This window comes from Stegodyphus dumicola, chromosome 5 (genome assembly GCF_044657685.1).
Source record: "Stegodyphus dumicola isolate Sdum_Otavi_A_Nest chromosome 5, ASM4465768v1".
Classification (NCBI taxonomy): Eukaryota; Metazoa; Arthropoda; class Arachnida; order Araneae; family Eresidae; genus Stegodyphus; species Stegodyphus dumicola.
Genome location: NC_140772.1, coordinates 2,532,985 through 2,557,490, shown reverse-complemented (window position 1 = coordinate 2,557,490; position 24,506 = coordinate 2,532,985). Strand labels below are relative to the sequence as shown.

General features: G+C 32.7%; 1 protein-coding gene across 6 annotated transcripts in view; it reads left to right on the top strand.

The window, feature by feature from the left end:
* The window catches only part of LOC146997016 (uncharacterized), a 61,649-nt gene extending 48,613 nt beyond the window's left edge, over positions 1 to 13,036 (top strand). For 5 of the 6 annotated variants that reach the window (XM_085816444.1, XM_085816443.1, XM_085816445.1 and 2 more), the window contains 3 exons: positions 3,774 to 3,802; positions 4,602 to 4,634; positions 5,961 to 6,224. In XM_085816444.1, coding sequence (XP_085672570.1) covers positions 3,774 to 3,802; positions 4,602 to 4,634; positions 5,961 to 6,071 — 173 coding nt within the window. In that variant the 3' untranslated portion in view covers positions 6,072 to 6,224. Of the gene's footprint in view, positions 1 to 3,773; positions 3,803 to 4,601; positions 4,635 to 5,960; positions 6,225 to 11,185 lie in introns of those variants that run through there. The other variant, XM_085816440.1, reaches the window with a different exon arrangement.
* Positions 13,037 to 24,506: the final 11,470 nt, after the last annotated feature.

The following is a 24,506-nucleotide window of genomic DNA, read 5'->3' as shown; positions in this document are numbered from 1 at the left end:
ATGGAAAAACAATCATGTAAGCATAAATTTGTGAGATTGATTAATTGGCTCCGTAGCTGAGTATCTGCTTGGCATACATCTCAAACTGAAACATTCACCTATTTTATATCCCTGATGCCGACCTGGCGAGTCATTATTTATTATATTTTGCTTTCATCACTGCATGTTTATCAATAAATGACAGTTTCAGTAATAACTCATGCTGTGATGTGTAAACTTTTTTTTGTATTAATAATTGAATAATAACAAGAGTACGGCAAACGTTTATGCTAACATTATGCTTGGCAGTGATTATAGATTTTTAAATGCTCTAAGAAATGTTGACGAGAAAAAATTCAATGAAAATTTCTTTTCATATGCTAAAAATAGATTTTATTAATGAAACTCATAGGCCAAAAGATTACATTTAGTGCTATTTTAATTAAGAATAACTGATGTGTTATTCACCATAAGCCCAGAAGCATCGACAGAATTTAGGGAAGACTAAATTTTTGGAATTTGGGGAAGCACCAAGGGGCAAAATTAAGGGATGAGAAGTTTTTATGATTTAGGGAAGGCACTGGGATCCAAAGTTTACGCATGGTGAAAATTTAGAACTTAGGAAAGTGCTTTGTAGCAGAATTTAGAACCCATAGAGACTGTACCAGGTGGTATCGAGCCCCAGCCCTAGATAAAGCCTTAACATTTATTCAGGACTCGGATTAGTTTGAAACATGTGCAAGAAATAAACATAGGTGTAGTAAATAGCTAAACTAATACAATTCAGGCTTAATTCAATATGCAATAGGAGCTAGACAAAATTTAGCGAAACAACTTGGCTTTCGTTGCCAATCTTGTGATACATAGCCAATAATCTATAATGGACGCTATTAAGCTAGGCTAAAATTATCTTTATTGATTCTAATTAATAAAGATAATCATTCAATTAATGTAGCAGACTGCACTGCTCCCTGATCTTCTAATTTGATCCAGCTTATTATTTTTTGCAGACTGTTATTATTACGGCAATTTTATAAAAACTAAGCTTGAACTTTCGATTATGTCGAAAAGAGTTTCCAATTCTGGATTTGCCAAAGGATCTACAAAGCAAAGCATGTTTTGATGTCCATTAAACATAAATTTAAACAACTTACATTGAAAGAAATGTTTAATAAAGCAAACAAATAAATATTGAGCTTTTTTTGTAAATTTTGATACCCTTTAGATCATAATTATTCTTTATTTCATAAATTATGATTTCATATTTTTAATTGTATAATTTTTGCATGCCATCTTACCAGATTTAAATTGATGATCTGTTGTCCAGAAAAATCCCAAATCCGGAATCGCTGAAGTCCCGACCATTCCGGATTTCGGACTTTGTACTGCATTATGAATTTCATTGCACTCAAATATAATGAAATCATGAATTTTTATTCTGTTTTCTTAATATCGCTTTTTATTATATATTAACTAATGTACACCTTCCCCCCCCCCGAAAAGGGAGGGGGGACAGTTCTATATCTTCTGCTCTACTGGACCGATGGTCGAAATTTAACTTATGTTTTCCATGTCTCAAAAGCGCGACTTGACATGTATTAGATTTATATATAGCATTCTTCTAGCATAAATATTTTGAGACAAAATTGGAATACCTGCAAAAAATGAAAGTTTTTATTCAAAATTTCCTAATATATACGTGACTTTTTTGAAATTTTGGCGCGTTTTGAAGTTTGGCATATTCATTAACCCTTTCCAGCACGCTACCTTTTAAAGTTGGAGTTTTGATTAAAAAAAATAAAAGATCGGCAGTCTAGGCCTAGAGAGTTGTGAAGATAGCACTTATCGTTTAATTCTGTGGGTGTGCCCAAAGTAGGCACACTGATTGAATAGAGTTTCAAAAAGAATTCTGAAACGAACATTGTTGTCTATGAACTGACCGATGAGATGCAGAGAAACAAAGAATACAGACTCTCAGTTGTCCTAGATTATCGGTGAGCTCGGTCTGGGCACACCTAGGGTTTACCGTTTGATTTTATTTCAGATTTCAAGGTTAAACATTAAAACTAATATAGAATAAGGAGATTACCATACAGCCAAAAGAATAACAGAAATTTATTTTCAAACAATTCCTTTTATACCCTAAAAAAAAAAATTGGAAGATCTCTTTGAAAAATGAGGGTCTTAAAACTAAACATGGCTAAGATATATGGGCTGGTTTGTGTTGAGCTGCCATCTACTATAAATAAAGAAGGTTCAGAGTAACCTATAAATCCTTTTTCATTCAATTTTTCTGTGCATACAGAAGGAAGTTTTTAGGTGTGTCCACACCGGACACACTGTGCCGCAAAGCGTTAAAGACATTAAATAATGAATAATATGCATGAATGTATGCATGTTTCTCAGTAACCTAGAGTCATCCAATTTTGAATATCATAGTCCTTCGCCCGAAAAACCAGGCACACGAACATTTGCATTTTCCGTTACTTAAATATGCATTTTCTAAACATGGAGAAAATCTTTCAAAAACTGCTATTCATTCAGTAGCATAATGAAGCTTTGTTTTTTCATTTAACGTTGGTATCCCAAATATGAAAAAATAAAGCCATGAAAACTTAATAATAAATAACATAAGTTCAAACATTCCTATTTATAATAGGTTTTGGGTATAATGCATGAACACGTTTAACTGATTTTTGAATGGTAATAAAGAAGCAGTGCTGTGAGTTGTGAATACTATTAAGAAAGTTGTAAAACTTCATTTTGGGATTAATGTTATAAAAATACTTTGTTGTGCTCTTTAAATTTTTGGTTAATTTGAAGCAGAAAACTTGCTTTCAGTTAAAACTTTGGTATAACTGTTGAAATGAATGTTTGAAAATATATTTAATATTCTTACAAAATGTTCAGCTGCAGTAAGATAGGGCAAGGCGGATTTAGGGTTGCCAGAAAGTGGCAAGGGAAAGCAGGTTAGTTGCCTTGGCACAAAATCTTCCACATGCCGACAAAGTTGGCAATATGCCGTGGACTGACGGAGAACATTCTAGAACAAATTCTTACCGGTTTGACATGAATGTTCTTGAAGGCAACCCAAAAGCTATATAACCCTGCTGGTATGCGAAGTAGGAGTGTCTCGTAGTCTATTGAGTTGATGTATTCTAACGTCGAGGTGTCTAGTCCGAGTATTGTGAGTTGATGCATCGAGTGCATCACGATTCGTAGCTCGGATAGTCTCGATAGTACGTAGAGTTCCGAGAACGAACCGAGTCGGGAGCCATTCTCCGGTGTTTCACCGTGAGGCTTTCTTCACCTTTATAGCCTGAAGTCTGTGTTGCTGATTGTTTTAGCGTTATTTGTCGTAGTTTTTCAATGACTGTAAACGTGTTTTTGGAGCTGTCCTAAGTAATACTGTCTAATAAATTGTGTTTCCATTCTTCATCAAATGTTGTTATTCGAAATCCAAATCTACGAACTCGTAAGTACCCCACAATATTTTGATGACAATATTGGAAGAAATTAAAAGGTCGATAGATTTCATTGCCAAATAGCCAACTATTAATTAGATGCATTTTAAGAAATAAGGACTAAATGCTGATTTTCTCCTTTATATTATGCTTTTCGTATTGTTTTGTTATAAATATTCTAAAAATGCAGTAACAACAGATATTATTAAAGGGAAGGTCTCTCAATACCATTTCTGTTTGAAATGGAAATGCATACAAAATACATACAATTCAATTCTCTCTCTCTCTCTCTTTTTTTTTTTTTTTTTTTTTTTCTTTCTTTTTTTAAAGTTAGGGCAAGTCTCTGGGGGCCAGAAGAGGTAAGAACAATTTCCCCCCTCAACATTTCTCTAAAGCATGTCTTTAAAAAAAATTCATGAATTTTGATTTATTTTTATTTTAAACATTCAAAATATATTTTCATTGTTACAGCAGTATTTTTAACAGTGGAATTTAGTATTTTTCTTGAGTATTGTGTTTAGGAAATTCCTAGCAGATTTATTATTCTTTTTAGTATGGAGATTTAAAACTCGGAAAAGTTTCTATTTTTATAAAACAGGAATATCATCAGTGGTTCTTTGAACATCATAATACTATCTAAGCAGTTTCTCTTTTCAAATTTTAAAGAAAATTTACCGTATACGCTCGTGTAATACTCGCACCCCAACTTTACAGATATAATTTATGTTAAAAAAAGTGACCCACACAATGTCTGCTCCCCAAAAACTAAAGCATTTCTTACTTTAAAATATATATTTTTTAATATTCCCTTTTTCCCTTCAGTCAATATCATTTGTTGATAAACATCTTTAGAGAAAGAATATGCATTTGTTTTGTCTTTGGTTGATGCCAGGATGGAAAGCAGAGACTTTCCTGGCTTTCTGGTATCCAGTCATAACATGGGTGCAGACACGATAATAAATGAAGGCATTCCAAACAAATTTAGTAATACTTTGTAGTGGTGATACTAAAGGTTTTCAATTTTTGTTTAGATGGCACAATTAGGTAAAAGGTTGAGAACCACTGCTGTAAATGTTTGACATCTGATTGTAAATTTAAGAACTATTTGAATATGTGCGTTAACTATTGAAAGTTTAAATATATTTGTTACTTTTACAGAGTGTGAAATCACCTCCACCCCCACCACTTAAAGTAAGTTTTGTATATTATACTTCATATATATTATAATGAGAATAAGTATCTCTCAATTAAGAGTATGAATGTAAAATTTTATGTAACTTGGTTATTAGCTTTTTTGTCAGTAGTCAACTTAGTGTAGGAGCTTTTATTAGACATCGGTCCTCAGTTTTAACTTGCCAGTTGAAGTTAAGTCTTGCTTTTTGAGAGCATTATTTATGTTAATGTTTAAATAATGTAAAATAATGTCCTTTATGGTTATTGCAAGAAATCTTCTTTTTCTTTTTTTTAATAGAAGATAATTTTGAGGTGTGTATGGATAAGTTCTTCATAGTATATCGAAATGAAGCAGTAAAGAAACATAAAATAATAGCCGAAGATTTTCCTATAAAGCTGTGTGAGAAAGTCAGTTCAAAGATCTTAAAATATCTTACGCTGTTGTAAAGCTGTGAGCAGCTTGGAAAATGATTTACTTTATTCTGTATCCTAACGGAGTTTAAGCCTCATCTGAGACTTTAAGTAATGACCGACATAATGCGTCGTTTGTGCAACTGCCTTTCTCATCCTCTACAGCTATAACATCTAAAGAGTAGAAAGATTAAACACGAACACTGACATAATGCATCGTTTGTGCAACTGCCTTTCTCATCCTCTACAGCTATAACATCTAAAGAGTAGAAAGATTAAACACAAAAGACATGAAAGGTATTTTCTTGATTATTTATTGTTACTAAGAAGATCTTTGTAGGTTTTTTTTATGTAATATCTTAGCGGCACATTATTGCTGCACTGATCTCGTAGATATATATATATCTGGTACTTCTTTAACACAATGTCTTTCAATTTTAAGCATATAGAATTACAGATCTGTAAAACTATTTGAATGCTTAATTAATACAGAATAACAAAATAATATCAAGAGTCATGTTCCATTCATTAAAGCTCCAGTTTTCATTTTCCTTTCAAAATCGAAGAGACATAGCTCATGAAAAATGCGCACAAAGTTTATTAAAAAACTCGGATACATTTGTAGCAGCTGATAATGTTTTTGTAATTCATTTTGTTTTTAGTTTAACTTGATGTTAATATTTTATATAAACCGGCATATAGCTAATTCAGAAGTCAAACAACAAAAATCAGCGTTATATTTACAAAATTTTCACAGGACTAGTTTCGATGGTTTTACCGAACCACCATCCTCAGCTGCAAAATGCATACAGCTATTTAAGATTTTTTATATGTAATTGCAAATATAAAATATTTGCAATATGTGTTGTAACTATTGAAAGTTTCTATTTATATACTATTTGTATATTTATATACTATATACTATTTTTAAAGGACTCCTCATCAACGACGAGAAGCCGAAGGCAGCGCCGCCGGCTCCGTCCACGACGTCCGAAGCCTGTAAGTTTTGTACATCATCGTGTATATTATAAAGAGAACTGTTAATCATTTTCAGTTAAGATTTTGAATGTTTTTTAATTCATAATTTAACTATTCTTTTAATATTTCAATTAACTTGGTTATTAGAATTTTTATTAGACTTTATTTTTGGAGCTTTTATTAGACATCAGTTCTTTGTCTTAATTTCCAAGTTGAAGTTAACTCTTGTTTCTTAGAGCATTGTTTTGTTGTGTACATGTTTAAATAATGTAATTATAAATAATTTGTAATCATTTACTTGCAATTTTTATTTGTAATAATTAAATATCAGGAAATTTAATGTTTCTTCATGTGTCGTATACTTACCAAAAATAAATTAATTTTGAAATTTCAGTTGTCTGTTTAAGAACTTCAGATAAGAACAACTTTAAAAACGTTTTTCAAATACAGAACATTTCTGTGCAAGCCAAGAATTTTTAATATACTGTCTGTTACTGATGTTGATTCTATTCTGTACACAAATTCAATATGATTTGCAAATAATTTGAGTACGAAAGGTATATTTCAGATTAACCATTTGAAAAATGTTTTCATTTTTTATTTAGTTCTAAACTACATACTAGTCATATTTCTTATTATGAGTGTCTGAGTCAGAATCTGTTAGGAATTCCCCAAAGAAAGATTTTAATTTTTTTTTTTTCGTATTAACATTATACTGCAAATCCTCAGCTAGATGGGAAAACCAGCAAATTTATTTAAATCCATTGAAGACAGTAGGGCTGGAAGAGTGACAGGGGCCAAGTCCCTTTGGTATGTGGAATCTGAAATTTTAGCATAAATTTTATATACTAGCATAATTTTTATATACATGAAATTTTAGACATATGTGGAATCTGAAATTTTAGCAGATAAATTTCAAAAGTAATAAAAAGATAGTCGATTCTATTTAATATATAATTTTGGGGTCTTAAGTTCTTCATAATATAGGATAGTAGGCTTATTTCTAATTTATAAATTTTTATTCCAGCGCCGGCCAATAACAAGGTCTAAATCGCAGGATTCAAATAATCTAAATCGCAGGGTCCTGGGACGGGGACGTTTCAGTAAAACAAATTTAGTTTAATTTTATGTTTTTTCATATATTTAAATTTTTAATGAAGATATTATGAGTTTTTATGTATTTTTGCCTTGCCATGAAGTGAGAACTGAATGAATGAGAAATATATCCCAAATTCGAGGAAATAAGTATAAATGGAAATGCAGCAAAAAATGTGTATTATGTACCCCATACAAGAAAGTCATATTTTGTTCACATCAGATTTTTTTTTTAATAAGGAATGCTAAATTTTCCTAAATAAAAATGCAAAGAAATATATAAAATGATTTATTTTGAAATTTAGAATATTTCACGTTTAAAAATGACAACACATGAATATTTGGTTTCATTTAAAATACTTTTTTAAGTGGAAGACTGTATATCTGTGACATAAGTAAACAGACAAACAGTTATATAAGTGAAGGCCGGGAGAGGAACTTTGCTGGATTTGATGCAATTTGCACATATGTGTCTTCGATTTTGACTGAATTTTTGCAACAAAGTCTTGGATTGTATGCAGGTTCTCTTATATTTATATATAGCATTGTTCTAATGCAGGTATTTTGACACAAAATCAGATTTTTTCTGAAATGACAAGCCAATTGTTTTCCATATTTCGGTTCTGGGACTCAAATTATGCCTAAATATTAAATTTTGCAATTTTTGGTGAGAAATTTAAAAATTTATCTTGGCACATTTTTTTCAGTTTGCTCCAACAGTAACTCACTTGGCAAACTTCTTAATTTATAGTAATCTATTTTTTCCCTTTTTTCATTGTACACGAGCGGGGAAAAAAGTCATCATTCATACTTTATAATAATTGTAACGAAGTCTTAACCCAAATTTGGCGTTATTATCGCTTATAACAAATATGCCAAATTTCAAAACGCGCCAATATATAAATTTGCGTATGTTTTAGGAAATTTTGAATAAAAAACTCTAATTTTTTGCATGTATGCTTAAAAATACATCTTCTTTATGAAGGTATTAAAAATTTTATAGGTTATAATTAAAAATGTTTTTGAAAAATTTATAAAAAATATTTAAAAATAAATCATAAAAAATGAGCGAATTTTATTTGGAATGAAACAAAATTTCGAATTGTTGAAAACTTGCCAGTTTGGCATAATTTGAGTCGTTGAATCGAAATATGGAAACGAATTGGCATGTCATTTGAGAGAAAGTCCGATTTTGTTTCAGGATAGCTATATAAGAACAATGCTAAATATAAATCTAATGCGTATCCTTAGTGGAGCTTGTGATACATGAAAAACACAAGTTGAATTTCCTCAATCGGCCCATAGAACGGGAGATGTAGAACTGTGCCCCCTCTTTTTTGAGCAGTTTACTTCGTGCATATTTTTCGATTGTGCTAAGCAATGTAATTTGCATTCACTTTGTTAATTGTAATATGGCTGCCTATTTGCCTGCCTTCCCTTCACATCTTTTTGTGCTGCATTCAGGAGTGAGCAATGTATTCCATTAGTTGAATAAGCAATGTGCATGAACTCTGCTCACTATGGTTATTTCAATTGTATTTTTGAATGTTTAATATTTCTTGTTATTTGCAGCAGAATAGTGCTTGTTTGAATGTAGAGCAGTCAGATGAATTCTGTAGCTCCCTTTTTTTGTTTTCTATTAGTCGTCTTTCAAAATGGTTCGAAAAATTATTTAGTATCCTCTTACATAAAATTTTTGCCTTATAAATAAACGTCTTTTCACATAATATGATGCATGTGCATTGAGTTACAAATATATATATTTTTTAGTTTGCATATTTTATATCTAATTCTTGAAGCTGATTCGTGAAATATCAATCCGTAGTTCTACAAAAATGAAACTCGTATCTTACATTTTCATGTTACCGGCAAAGTATAAAATCCAGCATTCTGTAAAATGCCTAGGCAGTTGTATACAATACCTATAACTAGCCGGCAATGAACTATTCATATTTCCTGGCTAGCCGGCAATGAACTATTCATATTTCCTGACTAGCCGGCAATGTACTATTCATATTTCCTGGCTAGCCGGCAATGAACTATTCATATTTCCTGACTAGCCGGCAATGAACTATTCGTATTTCCTGGCTAGCCGGCAATGAACTATTCATATTTCCTGACTAGCCGGCAATGTACTATTCATATTTCCTGGCTAGCCGGCAATGAACTATTCATATTTCCTGACTAGCCGGCAATGAACTATTCGTATTTCCTGGCTAGCCAGCAATGAACTGTTCATATTTTCTGGCTAGCTGGCAATGCCAGCAATGAACTATATTCGTATTTCCTGGCTAGCCAGCAATGAACTATTCATATTTCCTGACTAGCCGGCAATGAACTATTCATATTTCCTGGCTAGCCAGCAGTGACCTATTCATATTTCCTGGCTAGCCGGCAATGACCTATTCGTATTTCCTGGCTAGCTGGCAATGAACTATTTGTATTTCCTGACTAGCCGGCAATGAACTATTTGTATTTCCTGTCTAGCCGGCAATGAACTATTCATATTTCCAGGCTAGCCGGCAATGAACTATTCATATTTCCAGGCTAGCCGGCAATGAACTATTCATATTATACTATGAAACTATTCATATTTCATACACTTCCTAGGCATTCTATGGAATGCTAAATGACAAAACGGCAAAGTAGGAAATACATTTTCATTTTCGTTTCAAAGAATCGAAACTACTTACCAGAAGTTAATAAATGATGTGAACTAGCCAATACGACCACTCGGAAGGAACCACCGGACTACTGGCCCCTGAATCGCTAGAATGGGTTGTTTGTGGAAAGCAAAAGTACATTCATTTATCCTGTTAAAGAAAGCATCAGTACTATGCCACAGACGCCGAGTTATTTCCCATTCTTCATAAAAACACATTTGAGTACTGGACACGGACGAGGCGACAGAATGTTGAAAGAACTTTCCACCGAATACAAAAATGTTACGCGTAATGAACACTAGGGAAATTATGCAGTTCTTCAGATGCTATAATTTTTGTGCATTCTGAGTTATAAAATGAATGAGACGTAACGCTGTTAAGCAAACCTAGAGCCAGAGTTTTGCTATGGTAAATAAATACAGTGAATTTTAAAGAATGCATTTATTATATTTTGCTTTATGCACTATCAATGAAGTAGATTTAATTTAATTTTAGGTTAAGTATAAGTGGAATGCAGGAAAAATGTGCATAATTTAATATTTACAAGGAAGCCATGTGGTGTGCACATCAAATGTTTCCTTTGAAATGCCCATAAAATATCCATCCATCTTCTCAGTGTTTAGTTTTCCAAATAATCCCGTTCCAAATTTTCAAACTAGCTAGCCCAAAAAGCCTTTACAATCATCAACTTCATCAAAAGGATGATCTATGCTTACTGCATTATTTGCAAGAACTTCATTAATAATTTCACCCGAAGCTTCAATTTCAGACCCTGTTCATTCACTGCTGTATATCCAAATAAAAGTTTCTGTTTCATCAAAACTTCTTTCCCATGCCTCAGTGTCAGAAAGAATGTGTCGTAAAATGTTGTCAGCTCTTGTGGGCTCGTATTAATATCATTTATGTGTATTCTGGACTTTTAAAATTTGAACACATAAGCGGGAAAATCTGAATGACTGGCTGGGACGTAGGTACCACATCATCAGATGGGGTCAATTCCGGTCAAAAGAGGATGTCTGGTAAGCCTAATGATATTCCAAGTTTTCTGTCAATTTAGCTAATATCTTAATTTTCATAAGGAAAACTAATATTTAAATAACAATGTTCTGTTATGTAACAATGTTACGCTAACTGTGTTCTGTTAATAGCATTTTGATCTTTGTGTTTAAATGAATAAATGCTTATTTAAATATTGACTTAGTCAATATCTCTGTATTTAGCTTCTCAGCTAATATCTTAATTTACAGCTAATATTTAAATTTTGTTAATGTTTGTTTAGCTTTCGGGATAGCTAATATTTAAATAACAATGTTCCGTTAACAGTGTTCTTTCAATAATATTATGTTTTATGTGTTTAAATGAATGAATAAATATTTATTTAAATATTGACTAAATATGTATTTAAATATCTTTTGAATTTAGGTGAACTTTTGTTAGAATAGGAAGGTCGTCAAGCTCGTATCATCCACCCAGATGAGCAAACTGTCAATGGCGCCATACATGTGATCCATCGTGTAATGATGATAAGGCGTGATCTTACCAAATCAGGTGCTCCCATTGATTCATTTAGCAATGGCTTCTTATCCATCATTCCAGCTTTTTTTCGGTCGCCATATTTTTCTGAAGACCAACACATAGTAGAAAGAATAAAGGAACACATAATAAGGCAATAAAAACTGCTGTCAAACACTTACTGTGTTTAAGTAAAAAAAGAAAGATTTTTGTAAAAAACTGTGAAATGTGCATTTTAGAAGAAGAGGCTATTTCTGTGCAATCTTGTGTTCTTTTATTGTGTACAAATGTTAAACATCTTCAGACCAATGCCAGAAAATGTATTACAAATTCACGAACTGAAGTGTAAAAAAATGTATGTTTTGTAATAGAGTATGAATAATTCAGAAATTTGCTTATATTTCATAGAAAGCCAGTGAAGTGACACCATGGAAAAATTTTTGAGCCCTTTTGGGTAGAATTAATCAAAACGCGTTAAATGGAGAAGAGTAAAATTTATTACAATGTCCAAACTCATTTTTTAATTACAGTTCTGATTGAAAAATTTGCTGTCAATGTACAGCTTTTGTTAGTATTATCTATAAGAGGAGAAAGTTACCATTCCAGAATACTTGGAATTTTGTAGGAATATTCTATGAATCCTCTACTACGATTCTTCAGTACTTTACAAAATTTTAAATTTGTTATTATTGTATATTAACACAAAAATTGTTTGTTTAAGAAATGTTAAGCAATTATTCATGGCAAAGCAGATTGAAGTGTGTCGAAAACTATTTAAAGTACATTTATTTTATTAATGACAAATTCTATGTTTTGTAGAATGCAATCATTAGAGTCATAGTTTGCTTATTAAAAATGGCATCATGAAGCTGCTTCAAAAATTATCATTAGCTGTAGATCGAAAATGATTTAAAAACAAAGGGATTGTATATATTATAGTATGCCCATGTTATACTTATAAATTATAACTCGGATGTTAATTGAGTTAAAAGTACACGAGATTATTACTTCTTGAGTTCTATTTTCAAAAGCTTTGCTAGTGAAACTAATTAAAATTAATGAATTAGATCTGTTATGTGAGACCATGTTGTTTAATGTAGTTTCTTACTTGCATATTGTAGTAAATTGTTCCCCCCAAAATGACTGCTATTCTTGTGATACTAAATCATATTATTTGCAATAATGTTATTATTACTTGTGTAGCGAGATATTTTTTTTGTATACATGTAACGAAGAAACACACCCTTGCTGAAATCCTTCATAGCACACTCTGCTGTTTTGTCAGTTTGCAGTAATATATGCTTGAATGTTTATGTTTGACCAATTTATGGAAATGTTGTAAATTTTACTGTAAATGGATATAAATGAAAGGACCACTTCGATTCACGAAATACTACAGCAAGGAAAAATAGTGACTTGCTTTAGTTTTTCGTATTTCTGTGCGCAGTTGGAATAGGTGGCACTATGATTTCGTAGTATATCGTATTGTTATGATTACTATTTAATTACAAAAATTGTTCGTGAATATTATCGCAGCAGCACACAATGAACCATTTGCTGTAGGTATTAGATGTGAACGAAACTTTGTTCGTTATGGTCCTCGTCCCCCCTCCCTTACTGTGAATTAATAAGATTGTAAATCCGGTATTTTAGAGAAGGAATTATTTGGAAAAAGACTTTTCCTTAATTTTTTGAACTTGTATTATAGTTGCAAATTTTATGATTGATATGACTTTTTTTCTATTAAATGATTTAGAGAGATTCTGATTTAAATTACTTGTTTTTAAACTATTCACTGTTATGTAATAAATACGAGGGCCATCCAGGAAGTAGATTACGTTTCCGTCTGTGTCCGCTAGGGGCGGGGCTAGCGCAGCCATCTTGGGGTCAGAGCATTGCGCAGCTCAGTCTGCATCTAGCCATGCTAGTGAGAGGTTCGTGCTGTGCTCCGTTCAGATACTGTGACGGTTTGAAATGTCTGCGTTAATTGAAAATCCCGCGAGCTGCGAGGTGCGCTCAGTAATAAGGTTTCTGACTGCAAAAAACTGTAAACCGATAGAAATCTATCGGCAGCTTCGTGAAGTGTATGGGAACAACATTATCACTGAAGGTGGAGTGCGTCAGTGGGTCATAAGATTTCAAAATGGCCGAACCAATGTTCACGACGAAGATCGAAGTGGGAGACCCAGCATAGTGACCGCCGAACTTCTCGAAAAAGTCGATGCTAAAGTCCGTGAAAATCGAAATTTCACAATAACGGAACTTTCTTTGAGTTTTCCACAAATTTCGCGAAGTTTGTTGCACGAAATCATCAGCGAAAAGCTTGGTTACCACAAGTTTTGTGCAAGATGGAAGGCAAGAAGAGGTAACGAAGTGGTTGAAGGCGCAGGCGGCCGAATTTTTCGACGAAGGAATTTCCAAGCTCGTACATCGCTACGATAAATGCCTTAATTTGTATGGTGACTATGTAGAAAAGTAGTATTTGAGTGTGGCTTTCATCTGTATATAATAAAATTTGTTTCCTATACTTTGTTTATTTTTTTATTCCAAAACGTAATCTACTTTCTGGATAGCCCTCGTATATGATTCTTTTCTATCTAATTGCAAAACTTCTAAGGTTTTTAAATTGCAAAACTTATATAAATTAGTAATTTTTAAGTAGTTTTTTAAAGCTGAAATTGAGATTTTTTTCAAACAAAAATAAATAAATAAAAAGTGAAATGAATATTTAAAAACAAAAATGGCAAAAGACGTTACTAGAAAGAGTTAAAGTCCAAATTATGTAACTTTAAGCATTTAACTTTTAGAATTTTAAGATAAAATATTATATATGCATACTCTAATTTTTAAATTGTGTAAATTTACTCGCTTGAATTTTCCCTTTTTAAGTTAAACAAAAATAAAAACACATAAAAATATAAACAAACACATTAATGAATAAACAAACGCCTACAAAAAAATCTGATGTGTACACCACATAAATTCCTTGTAGGGAATATTAAATTATATGCATTTTTTCTTGCATTTTATTTAAACTTATTAGATTGAATTAAACCTACTTCGCCGACAGCGCATAAACCACAATAGAATAAATGCATTCTTTAAAATTCACTTTGTTTACCACAGCGACACTCTGGTGCTAGGTTTACTTAACAGTATTATATTTCATTCATATTATAACTCAGAATGCACAAAATGTATATATCATTTAAAGAATTATCTAATCGTTGCCACATGTTCTATTCAAATACTATATTAAAGCTAGAACTATGTATAAAAGAAATTAAGCAAACAAAACAAAAAAGAAACAGTTTTTCACAGACGATTGAGTATTTCTCATTTAATTAATTCAGTTCTCACTTTGCAAGAAGGCAAAAAATACATAAAAACTCAAAATATCTATATTAAAAATTACAAAGTAAATCTCAAACGCTTATTTCCTCGAAAAAATTCCAGAAAGAATTAAGCATGATTTAATTGGCAATAATAAATGAATGCGTTATCTTTGTTGTTGCGAAGCTAAGTTTCTCTAGATTGGCAACAAATCCACTAGTCTCCTGTTTCAAATGTAAACATCAATGGCCGCCATTAAAAACAGGCTTAGCGGCAATTAAACAACTTTAGAATTGTTGATAATTCTAAACATATTGCATACAGATTTACTAAAGGCATAAAAACCTTAACCGGAATATAAAAACAACATAATTCAATCATTTTTAAAGCAAAAAATGTGCAATTTACAAACATATAAGAGTAAAGAAACTGAGATCACTGAACCGGGTAACAGAGTGAATATATATATAAATATATTTATATACGTTTGGTGCGGCCAATTGCAACCCAAATACGAGGTGCACATGTACATGTTATAGCAGTCCTATATACAAAATTTGAACGTTCTGAGGCTACTCGTTTTTGAGTTATGCGAGATAGGTACGCACGTACGTACATACATTCGTGCAGACGCCACGAAAAATTCTCTTCAGAATTAATTTTAAAGCAGTTTTATAATTTTTTTGGAGGAAATGAGTCTTATTCTGTCCTTACATACAGATATCATGCAAAAACCGTTAAATTGCATTCGATAGTGGCCAAAATAGATATTTTTGTTGAAATATGTTTCCTGAAACTTTTCGCGATTACAATACTTCCTTTTTACTTCGTACAAGGAAGTAAAAAGCACATGAAATTAAAAAACTCTTTACAGTTTAATAATTATGAGTATTTTTTGTTTGAATTTTAGTATTTTAAACTTGAACTTTTATGGCAAAATTGCACACTTTGAATTTATCTGTTTTGATTCAAATTATGAAAGAGTTCTTAATGTTCTATCAGTTGGTTCAAGGATCAATATTAGTGACAGCTTTGGAAAATACATTTATATTTAACTAACACAACATTGATCAAAATGTTCAAACGGTAAGCGTATATTTTTTAGTCTAAATTGACTCAAAAATATGTTCCCCGTTTGATTTAATTTGTCAATATTAAGCATTTTTTTATTAATAATTTATATTAGGCATTTTTTCTTAATTTATATTTAGCTTTATAATAATTCATTTTTATTAAGCCTTTTTTTACTATTGCTATATTATATTAAGCCTTTTATTTTTATTTTTAATGTCTTAATATTAATATTTTTAATATCATAATCCCTTTTAATACCTGACAAGAAATTAATTTTTTTTAGTTATCTTCATGCCTGCAAATTTAGCACGAAATATTAAGTAAGTTTATTGCGTACAACTCACCGTTCTTTTACATTGAGTGCTGATTGATTGCAAAACAACATAGAAATTATTTCAGTATACTGTAGTAATTTTTTATCATGTTATTTCAGTATATTATAGTAACTGCTTATCTTGTTATTTCAGTATACTGTAGTAATTTTTTATTTCGTTATTTCAGTATATTGTAGTAATTCTTCAAGTCATCACTAAGTATATTAATATATTCGCTTAAGCGAAAAGTTTTCTTTCTTGTGCCCAAAATGCGATCCAATCAATCCAAAAATTAACTTAATAAAAAGTCACGCTAACTTTGGAAAAATCAGTGCCATAGAAATGTATTATGCCCTCAATTATAACATGATTTTAAGGAATGAAGGTTGTAGAAAGAACCTTACGAAATAAATGAGCTGGCCTTAAATATATTATTGATACCTAACGCTTATATGTATTAGCCGGAATAGTCCACTCTTTGCATAACGCTGGAGATAAACTGAAAGAAAATAATTGTGATATAACCAACAGAAGGCGCTTTTCAGGTATAGGTCCTTTGAAAATTATAAAACATAAGCCTCATATATTGGCATAATAATTGGAGTTCGACTGAAAAATGACTGACGGAGAGAGCTCCTCACTAGGGGGCAGGTGTCAAATTTCCGTTGCAGTGATGTACTATTAATTTTTCCTTTTTATTTTTTTTTTCACCTTAGATTTTAGCTTTTTTTTTAAGCCTCCCCCAGTTAGCATTCGAATTCTACGTAATTAATGAAATGTTGAAAATACAAAATGTGCATAAATTTGGTGTAGCGACAAGTCGAGTAAAAACTGAATGAGGACATCCGGTTTGTAGCATCTTCCCATTACGAAATTCATTTCTAGCTCTAAATATTAAGTTCAATTTCTTTTCCAAATAAAACGAATACAGGCTGAAAAGTTTCATTGAAACTTCTAGAATAATAAATGAACAAATCAGATCCTTTTTATATACGTAAAGGGAAGTGTTACACTGTAATAGCACTAAAACAAATTATTGTAATGTTTTTTGATAAAAGAAATAAATTTAAAATCCGGGTAGAAAATTATTCCTGGTAGTATTAGGTTATAATAATTAACTGGAACAATAAAATTTGTAAACATAATTCCTTAGGATTTACACTAACTTAACCCCTTGTGTACGGATTTATTTGAGAAAATTTTTGCTTGTGGAATGGATATAATTTTTGGTTGCGATTCATCAATAGCTACTTCACTTTAGGAGTATAAATGTAACAAAATTTAATATTTAGATAATCCACTATATTTCTAATCTTCCTTATTCTGTCATCTTCATTATCCGTAAAATGTAGAAAGCTTGAAATATCAAAAGCCTATCGCATGCCATATAGTGCTGGCAAAAATTGGAGTACTTATTGCATATCGTTTTGACCAATACATATGCATTTTTGGCTTCTTTATGTGCAACATCAAGATGCAATATAAGCTTTCATTTCATCAGAACTTACAGGAAACCACTTTTTTTTTTTCCCACAACCTTCTTTTTCTATCCCTTGTCTGGCATATCTATTTGTCTAAACCACCTTTTTTTTTACACAACCTTCTTTTTCTATCCCTTGTCTGGCATATCTATTCGTCTCTTCTACTATAGTGTCCCAAAAATCTTCATTCAAGACTTCTTTCAAAACATCCAAAGGTGTAGGATTACTGCCTAGTCTATGCAGGCTCCTTCTTCTTCCCAGATTCATTCCTCTGATACTGGTCACGAGAAGATTCACTATCACTGCTCGATAGACGTCTTGTGCGTCTTCGAAACCTTGATATTATATTACAATTGTCATCATTTTCTAGTTTGATATCGTCTTCATCACCTTCGCTTTGTATTTCATTGCAATTGTCAATTTCAGGATCACTAAACAATTCTTCTTTAGATTTCTCAGTCACTTTCACTATCATAAAATATATTCCTTGTTTTTGACATAATGGGGCAGTGTATCGCAAATAATGTTCACCGAAATACTGTAATTGCCTCTTCTATTATGACTGATACAAGCTCCAATGAAATGAACAGAATTGTGCATAACCTCAAATATCATTTTAGACATGTCATCCGCTCCTAGGGAAAACCAGTGAATGCCGTCTCTCAGACGTCAAATGTACCCAAGAGTTTAATTTTTGGTTTGACGTCTTAGACACTTCAACCGCTCCTAGGGGGAAAAAGTGAATGACGTGTCTCAGACATCAAATGTACTCAAGGGGTTAAGAACAAACAAGTAAACTTTTATCTTTTATTTGTTTCGAACGGATTTTATAATATTGTGAGGAATTGATTTAAAATAAGGGCTGGAAAAATTGTTCGTCTTTCGACAACTGAAAAGCTTTAGCTAAAATATTTCCATTTCATTTCGTTTTCCCGCTCTTCCAAAAATTAAGCAAAACATAACATTATACGAATCCAGAAATTTCATTTATACAGAGTGAATCAAAAATATATAGCACAAATGTAAAGGGGATCGAAATAAGCCAAGTTTGTAATAGAATGTGTGCGTAGAATGGCACGTTGAGGACGTACATGGCGACCCGCAGGCAAAAATCTGCATTCCCCGTGCGAAATGTAAGTCGTATCTATCGTTCCATGAACGCAAAAAACCACCGACCTACATTTTATCCCTGGGGCTGCGGATAAATGGAGCAGTTATTCGAAGGAAGCGCAAAGAATTCTTCCCCTGTACTTCCTATGAATAACTGCTGCGTTCCTTTCGCCTGTGAATAAAATGCATATCGTCGAGCTCCGTATTCAGGTTGCGATGCATACCACTCAAAATTCACACAAAGAAAGAGATTTTACATAGCTTCATCATTTACAAGCCCAGTTCAATTGACTGGTTAATATCCAAAAAAAAAAAAAAAAAAAAAAAATTTTCATTATTATATGATTAACAAGACCTTTCGATATGTTTCTCTGTTTTTATGTCAATAAAGAAAATATATGAAAATCTTTGTCTCATGTAATCTGGTTTGCATTGGAATTGTCATTTTTATAAAAAATCATGTATGCTCGAAATGAATGGAACGGTATCAACTTTATAAAGTATTGACTTCGGACTATATTTTGCTTAGCCCAAAGGGCTAGTAATTCCGAAACGCCACTTTGCGTCGATTCACTTTTCAAATTGTTGCCGCCAAAAATTATCGCTATCAATTATATTTAGAGAAACTAAGTAATGAAGAATCTGCATGAATGTTTCTCGCGCTGTGATGAAACAACGGTACCTAGAACCATCCAGTTCTGAATAACGTAGTCCTCCAATCGAACATGGGCATTTAGAGGCCCGAATTTTGAATTTGTTTTATTATCTATTTAAAATATTGTAAAACTTTAACAAATTTATGATTAACAGAACTCTACGATTTCAAAGCGAGCAATGGCAACACTGTACGAAAGAAAACACCATTTTTATCCCCAGCGCTCGAGACTGTGATGGAAATGCTAAAGGTATGCTGTTTCGATGTGTTTAAATATTTTGCGATGTTGCTGTCGAATTGAATTTTATGTGTTTTAAGTGCAAGGAACGTGATAATTAATACGTAAAGGCAGCACACAAAACGTTAAAAAAAGCCCTTTTCGCCTTAATATAAAATCTGAAAGTTTTTTTTTTTTTTTTTTTTGGTTAACTTTAATTTCTTCATGTTCCACAAAATATACCATGTAAGAAGTAAGTTGTATCACAAACAAACTAAATAAACAAAAGTACAGTAGCACTTATAGTAATTTAATAAAAGAGAAAACTGAAATAAAATACTAATAATACTGTAAATGCATCTTTATTATATAAATTGATAACTGAATTCCTAAAAGCAGCAATTTTCTCTTTAGTTCGTAAAAATTCAGAAAACATTTTGGCCTGTGTGGTAACACAGGTACTTTAGAGTGGCCGGAAGTGTGTTAAGTTTCTGGACGTAATGAACACATTCAAGAAGAATGTGATTCGAGTTAATTTCAAACTGTTGAAAATTGATCAACTTGTGACGCAAGATTTTCCAAATATAAAAAGCAATATTTCTATAATTGTATTCTGACTATGTTTAAAATAATCATAACGCAATTTTTTTAACTCGGAGTTCAATTAAAGTGTATTCCTATATTATCTTTAAAAGATGTGATAATAATTTAGCGGCGTCATATTTATTAAAATAACGCATTTTTTAAAACTACCTGTTTCTGATTTAATATCTGTAGTATCTACATACATTCCATAATGCTTCAAGTCTATGCCACATTTCATCAACCGTTTTACCTGGAGAGGGGTGGTGTGCCATTCTCTCAGGAACCCATGACCAATGTTTTCAATGGGTGACAAATCTGGAGACCAGAGCAGCAATCAAATGTGATGACCCTGTGTATCGAGGAAGATCAGAATACGATCTGCAACATATGATCTTGCATTATCTTCTTGGAAGATGGCGTTTGGCAGGCCTCGAAGATAGGGCACATCCACTGGACGTATAAGACACGAGAAATGTATCGATTTGCGTTCAAATTAAAGTCGATCCGAACCAGAGATGTGCGTGTCGTGTAACCAATGGCTGCTCAAATCATCACACCAGGTGCAGGGCCCCTATGCCGATATCGAATGCAAGCAGGCGACGTGCGGTCTTCTCGCAGCCTCGAGATACGCATACGGCCAACAGAATACTGCACGCTGAACTGGAACTCGTCTGAAAAGATGACATTGTACTATTCCTGTATCCAGCTTTGTCGTTCCGCGCACCAGAGTGGCCGTGTCTTGTCTACATTGTCAAGGGAAGACGAAGTAACGGTCGCCGTGTTGATAGTCCGCGCTGCTGCAAACGTCGACGCACCGTACGAACGAATACTGGGCGTGCTGCAAACATGCCCGTTTCCCTGACCGTCTGTGGTCGTACGGTTTTGCGGGGCTGACTTCACAACATGTCTGTCTTCTTGGTCGTTAGTCATGGAAGCGCGTTGAGATTCTGCGTGCCGTTTAGTATGACCCTCAGCAACTCATTGAATCCATATTCGCGTGACTGTGGTTGGATGTCGACCAATGCGACGGGCGATATCATGGAACGATAATCCACACTCTTGATAGGCAACGATCGTGCCTCTTTATTCTGCATTGTCAAAAACTCAAATTCCGACACTTGCTGGTAAGCATTTATTCTTATTATTCGAGGCATAACAGGAGATTCTGAGGAAACCCCGATCTTACAAAGCGCTTTCCAAATGAGAAATCCACTGCACAACTTTTCTTTTATGAAGTGTTTCAGATGTTGTTTCTCCCTCCTGCGTTGTCTAAATGCGATGAAATCATAATACTAAACATTTGCATATCCCAATGTCTTCTTCCTCTCTTGGGATTTTGATGTTCGTCAGATTATTCCTTCCTGGTGTTGCAATTTTAATGGCCAGCAGCGTATATTTAATATTTTAAATTAAATATATCATTAATTTTATGCATTTTTATTTAATTTTAATAACTGCATCTATTGTTTTTAATAATCTTAATCTAGATAATTAATTAACAGGCAGATCAAATATGAGAGAATAATATATTACGCTTTTCCGAATGGCAGCAGACTCTAACAGGGTTCGTAGCGGTCCTTGCAAGTGCTTATAAGGCCTTATATTTGAAAATAAAATATAAAGGCCATTATAGGTGCTTACTTTTTGTTAGCCCTTATTTTTTTGTTTTTAGTGCTTATTTTTTGCTTTTAGTGCTTTTTTTAATGAATGCGCCCCGTGCATGAGACCCCTCAGCTCTCTTACAAAAAAAAAATCACTTTCTCAGCCATTGGCTACTCCATACCACCTGACCTGATGATTCTCCACCACCTCCAGCCTTCTCTCCGCCCACCGACGCCGCCTTCAACTTTGTTTCTCATCGCATCGACCTGATTCCTGGGAAATAGCCTCCGGTTACTTCTCCCCAAGTGCAAGTATCGCCACCTCACCATCGACTGGACTCTATGCCATATTTTTTTGCTTACTGACATATTTTCTGCTTATTGACACTCTGCCAGAATTCACTTATGCTCCCAACGTTCGAAAAGTGATTCAGCATCGACAGGGATAGGACTCTTCAGTCCGGGAGCCCTTCGAAAGGAACCTAAAGGTTCACGGATGATACCAAAGCCGAAACTAAATAAACAACTTTTCTTCCTTATATGGAACGTCAGATGGTGAATCCTACTCCCGGAAATAGCTTTTCCCCCTTTCTCTGCATTAACGTAATCTACGGTGCGCGCGAGAATACAAACAGGTGCACATCGTTCTATTGGTCTAAGAATTGCGAAAACCGTAGAAAATTCCGGTACATTCGGTATTCTTTTCCTCCCACCCAAATACTACACACGTTTGAATTTCTTTCTATCAAGATTTTAATAATTTGCATTCTCGTTCCGCGTGGTCAGTTCATATTCGTGTTTATTATGATCGTTATGCTTATATTATGAGAATATGTATGAATATTTATAATAAAATAGTTGAAGTAGCTGCTGAAGTGTAGATAAATTTCCAAAAATGGGTGTATTTTTACACAGATTAGCTTTCTAAGGAATAATATTCGGAATGGCTTAAATAATAGGAAAGTAATCGAATAGTCAATTCCCCCCCTTCCCGATTCATTATACAGTACGGAGGTTGGGAGGTTCTACCGTTGGAAGCAGCGGACTCCCTCTTTTTTTTTTTTTTTTTTTTTTTTTTTGTGTGTGTGTGTGTGTCACTGTCCAATCTGCACTGAATAGGACTAAAAGTTCTGTGGTCTACCCAACCCAAGCGTTTCAAGATTTGTTTATGAACACTTAAAAGAATTTTACTGTGCTTTCTAAGCAGATTATTTCTCAGTTTGTTTGATAGTGGTCTATTTTTATATGATGCACATATCGAAATGTCAAAATCATTTATTTAGCCGAGAAATCTAAAGAACGGCTACAATCTCCCCTACTCCTCTTTTTCCAGTTACTATCCGGAATATTCGGCAATTTCAGAGTATGCAGGTTAGTTAAGCTTTTACTGTTGAAGGAGACTGCATGAAGCAATTTCACGTCTTCTGATTTCAGAAATGTGCCTCTTTTTTACTTAAATTACTTTGCTTGGAATAAATGTTAAGGGAAAACTGTTATGCAATGAAAATTTAGAAAATGTTCAGAATTTTGATTTAAGTTAAATTATTTAAATATTAATGTGAGTGGAAAAATAATTATTATTAGATGCCAAACGAATGCAATTAAAATGGCTTATTATTATTTATTTTCTATATTTTGAACTGAAATTTCATCATTAAATCTTGTAATATAGTTTAGTTCTGCATAGTTTTTTTTTCCCTCTCATTATAAACTAATTCTGTAAATTGAACTGTCATTTAAAATTTTAAAAAAAAGAAGAAAAAAAGTTGTTTTCCATGGTTGAGGTAATGCTCATTTTCTTAATAAATATTGCAGTGCTCATATTTTAAAATACAAGTCTAATTTTTCTTTTAAGGTTATGCTGTTGTGTATAATGTGCTTATTTTTTTCTTAAAATGTGCTTGAAAAGTGCTTATAGGTGCTTATTTTTTTAACTAAAATGTGGCTACGAACCCTGGGGAAATTAAAACTGAGAAGTACAGCGAAAAAAAAATGGTCTCCCGAAGTGAGTTTTCTCTAAGCCCAAATCTACCAAGACGAATGGAATCTAGAAAGTGTTCAATTAACTTACTCTAAAATTATAGAAAAATGATTTAATTTAGATTTAACAGTTTATTTTCTTTGAAATGAAAGGAACGCCTGGGATTTGAGCTCTGAAATGTTTATTATTTTAAGTTAAAAAAATTCCAGTTTTAAATTTGGAGATATCATGGCTTTCAATACCGTTGTCTTGAATTTCACCGACACTGAAACGATGTAAATTAATCTAATTTTCTCCAACTTTTTCATAAAAAACAAAATTAGGCTAAAAACTACTGTTCGAATATTTTGGTTTATTAACTTTTGTTGTTTTCGGTTACCGACTGTTTCCCATTTGATTTAATTTTTATATATATTTTCTATTTTTTACTTTTTTGCAGATCATTTGCCATTGCTTTTACTTTGTAACTTGTGCTTTTTTTTTTAACTTTAGAAACTTAAAATTTTTAACGGACGAAAGACTAATAAATAATTTACTATTAATAACTCAGCAATAAGTTTGCGCATAATTGTTACTTATTTGAATGACTACATTTGGTAGTATTATAGCTTCGTTATTAATTCAACTTAGTTTTCTCATCCCCCGCTCCGACTACGTGTATCCGTCATTTTTAGCAGCAACAGTATCTATCCGCCGCTGTTTAAATTCATAAGCTAGTATACTCAGCCGCTTATTACGGTCTCTTTTCCTGGAACCAAAATGAATACATGCCAACCAATTGAAAAACCGTTTAGTAAATTCATCTGCGCTGAGTATTAAATCCGACTGCCTAAAATACTAATTCTTCAGTGACAGAATATGCTACTTCTCCACATCAAAG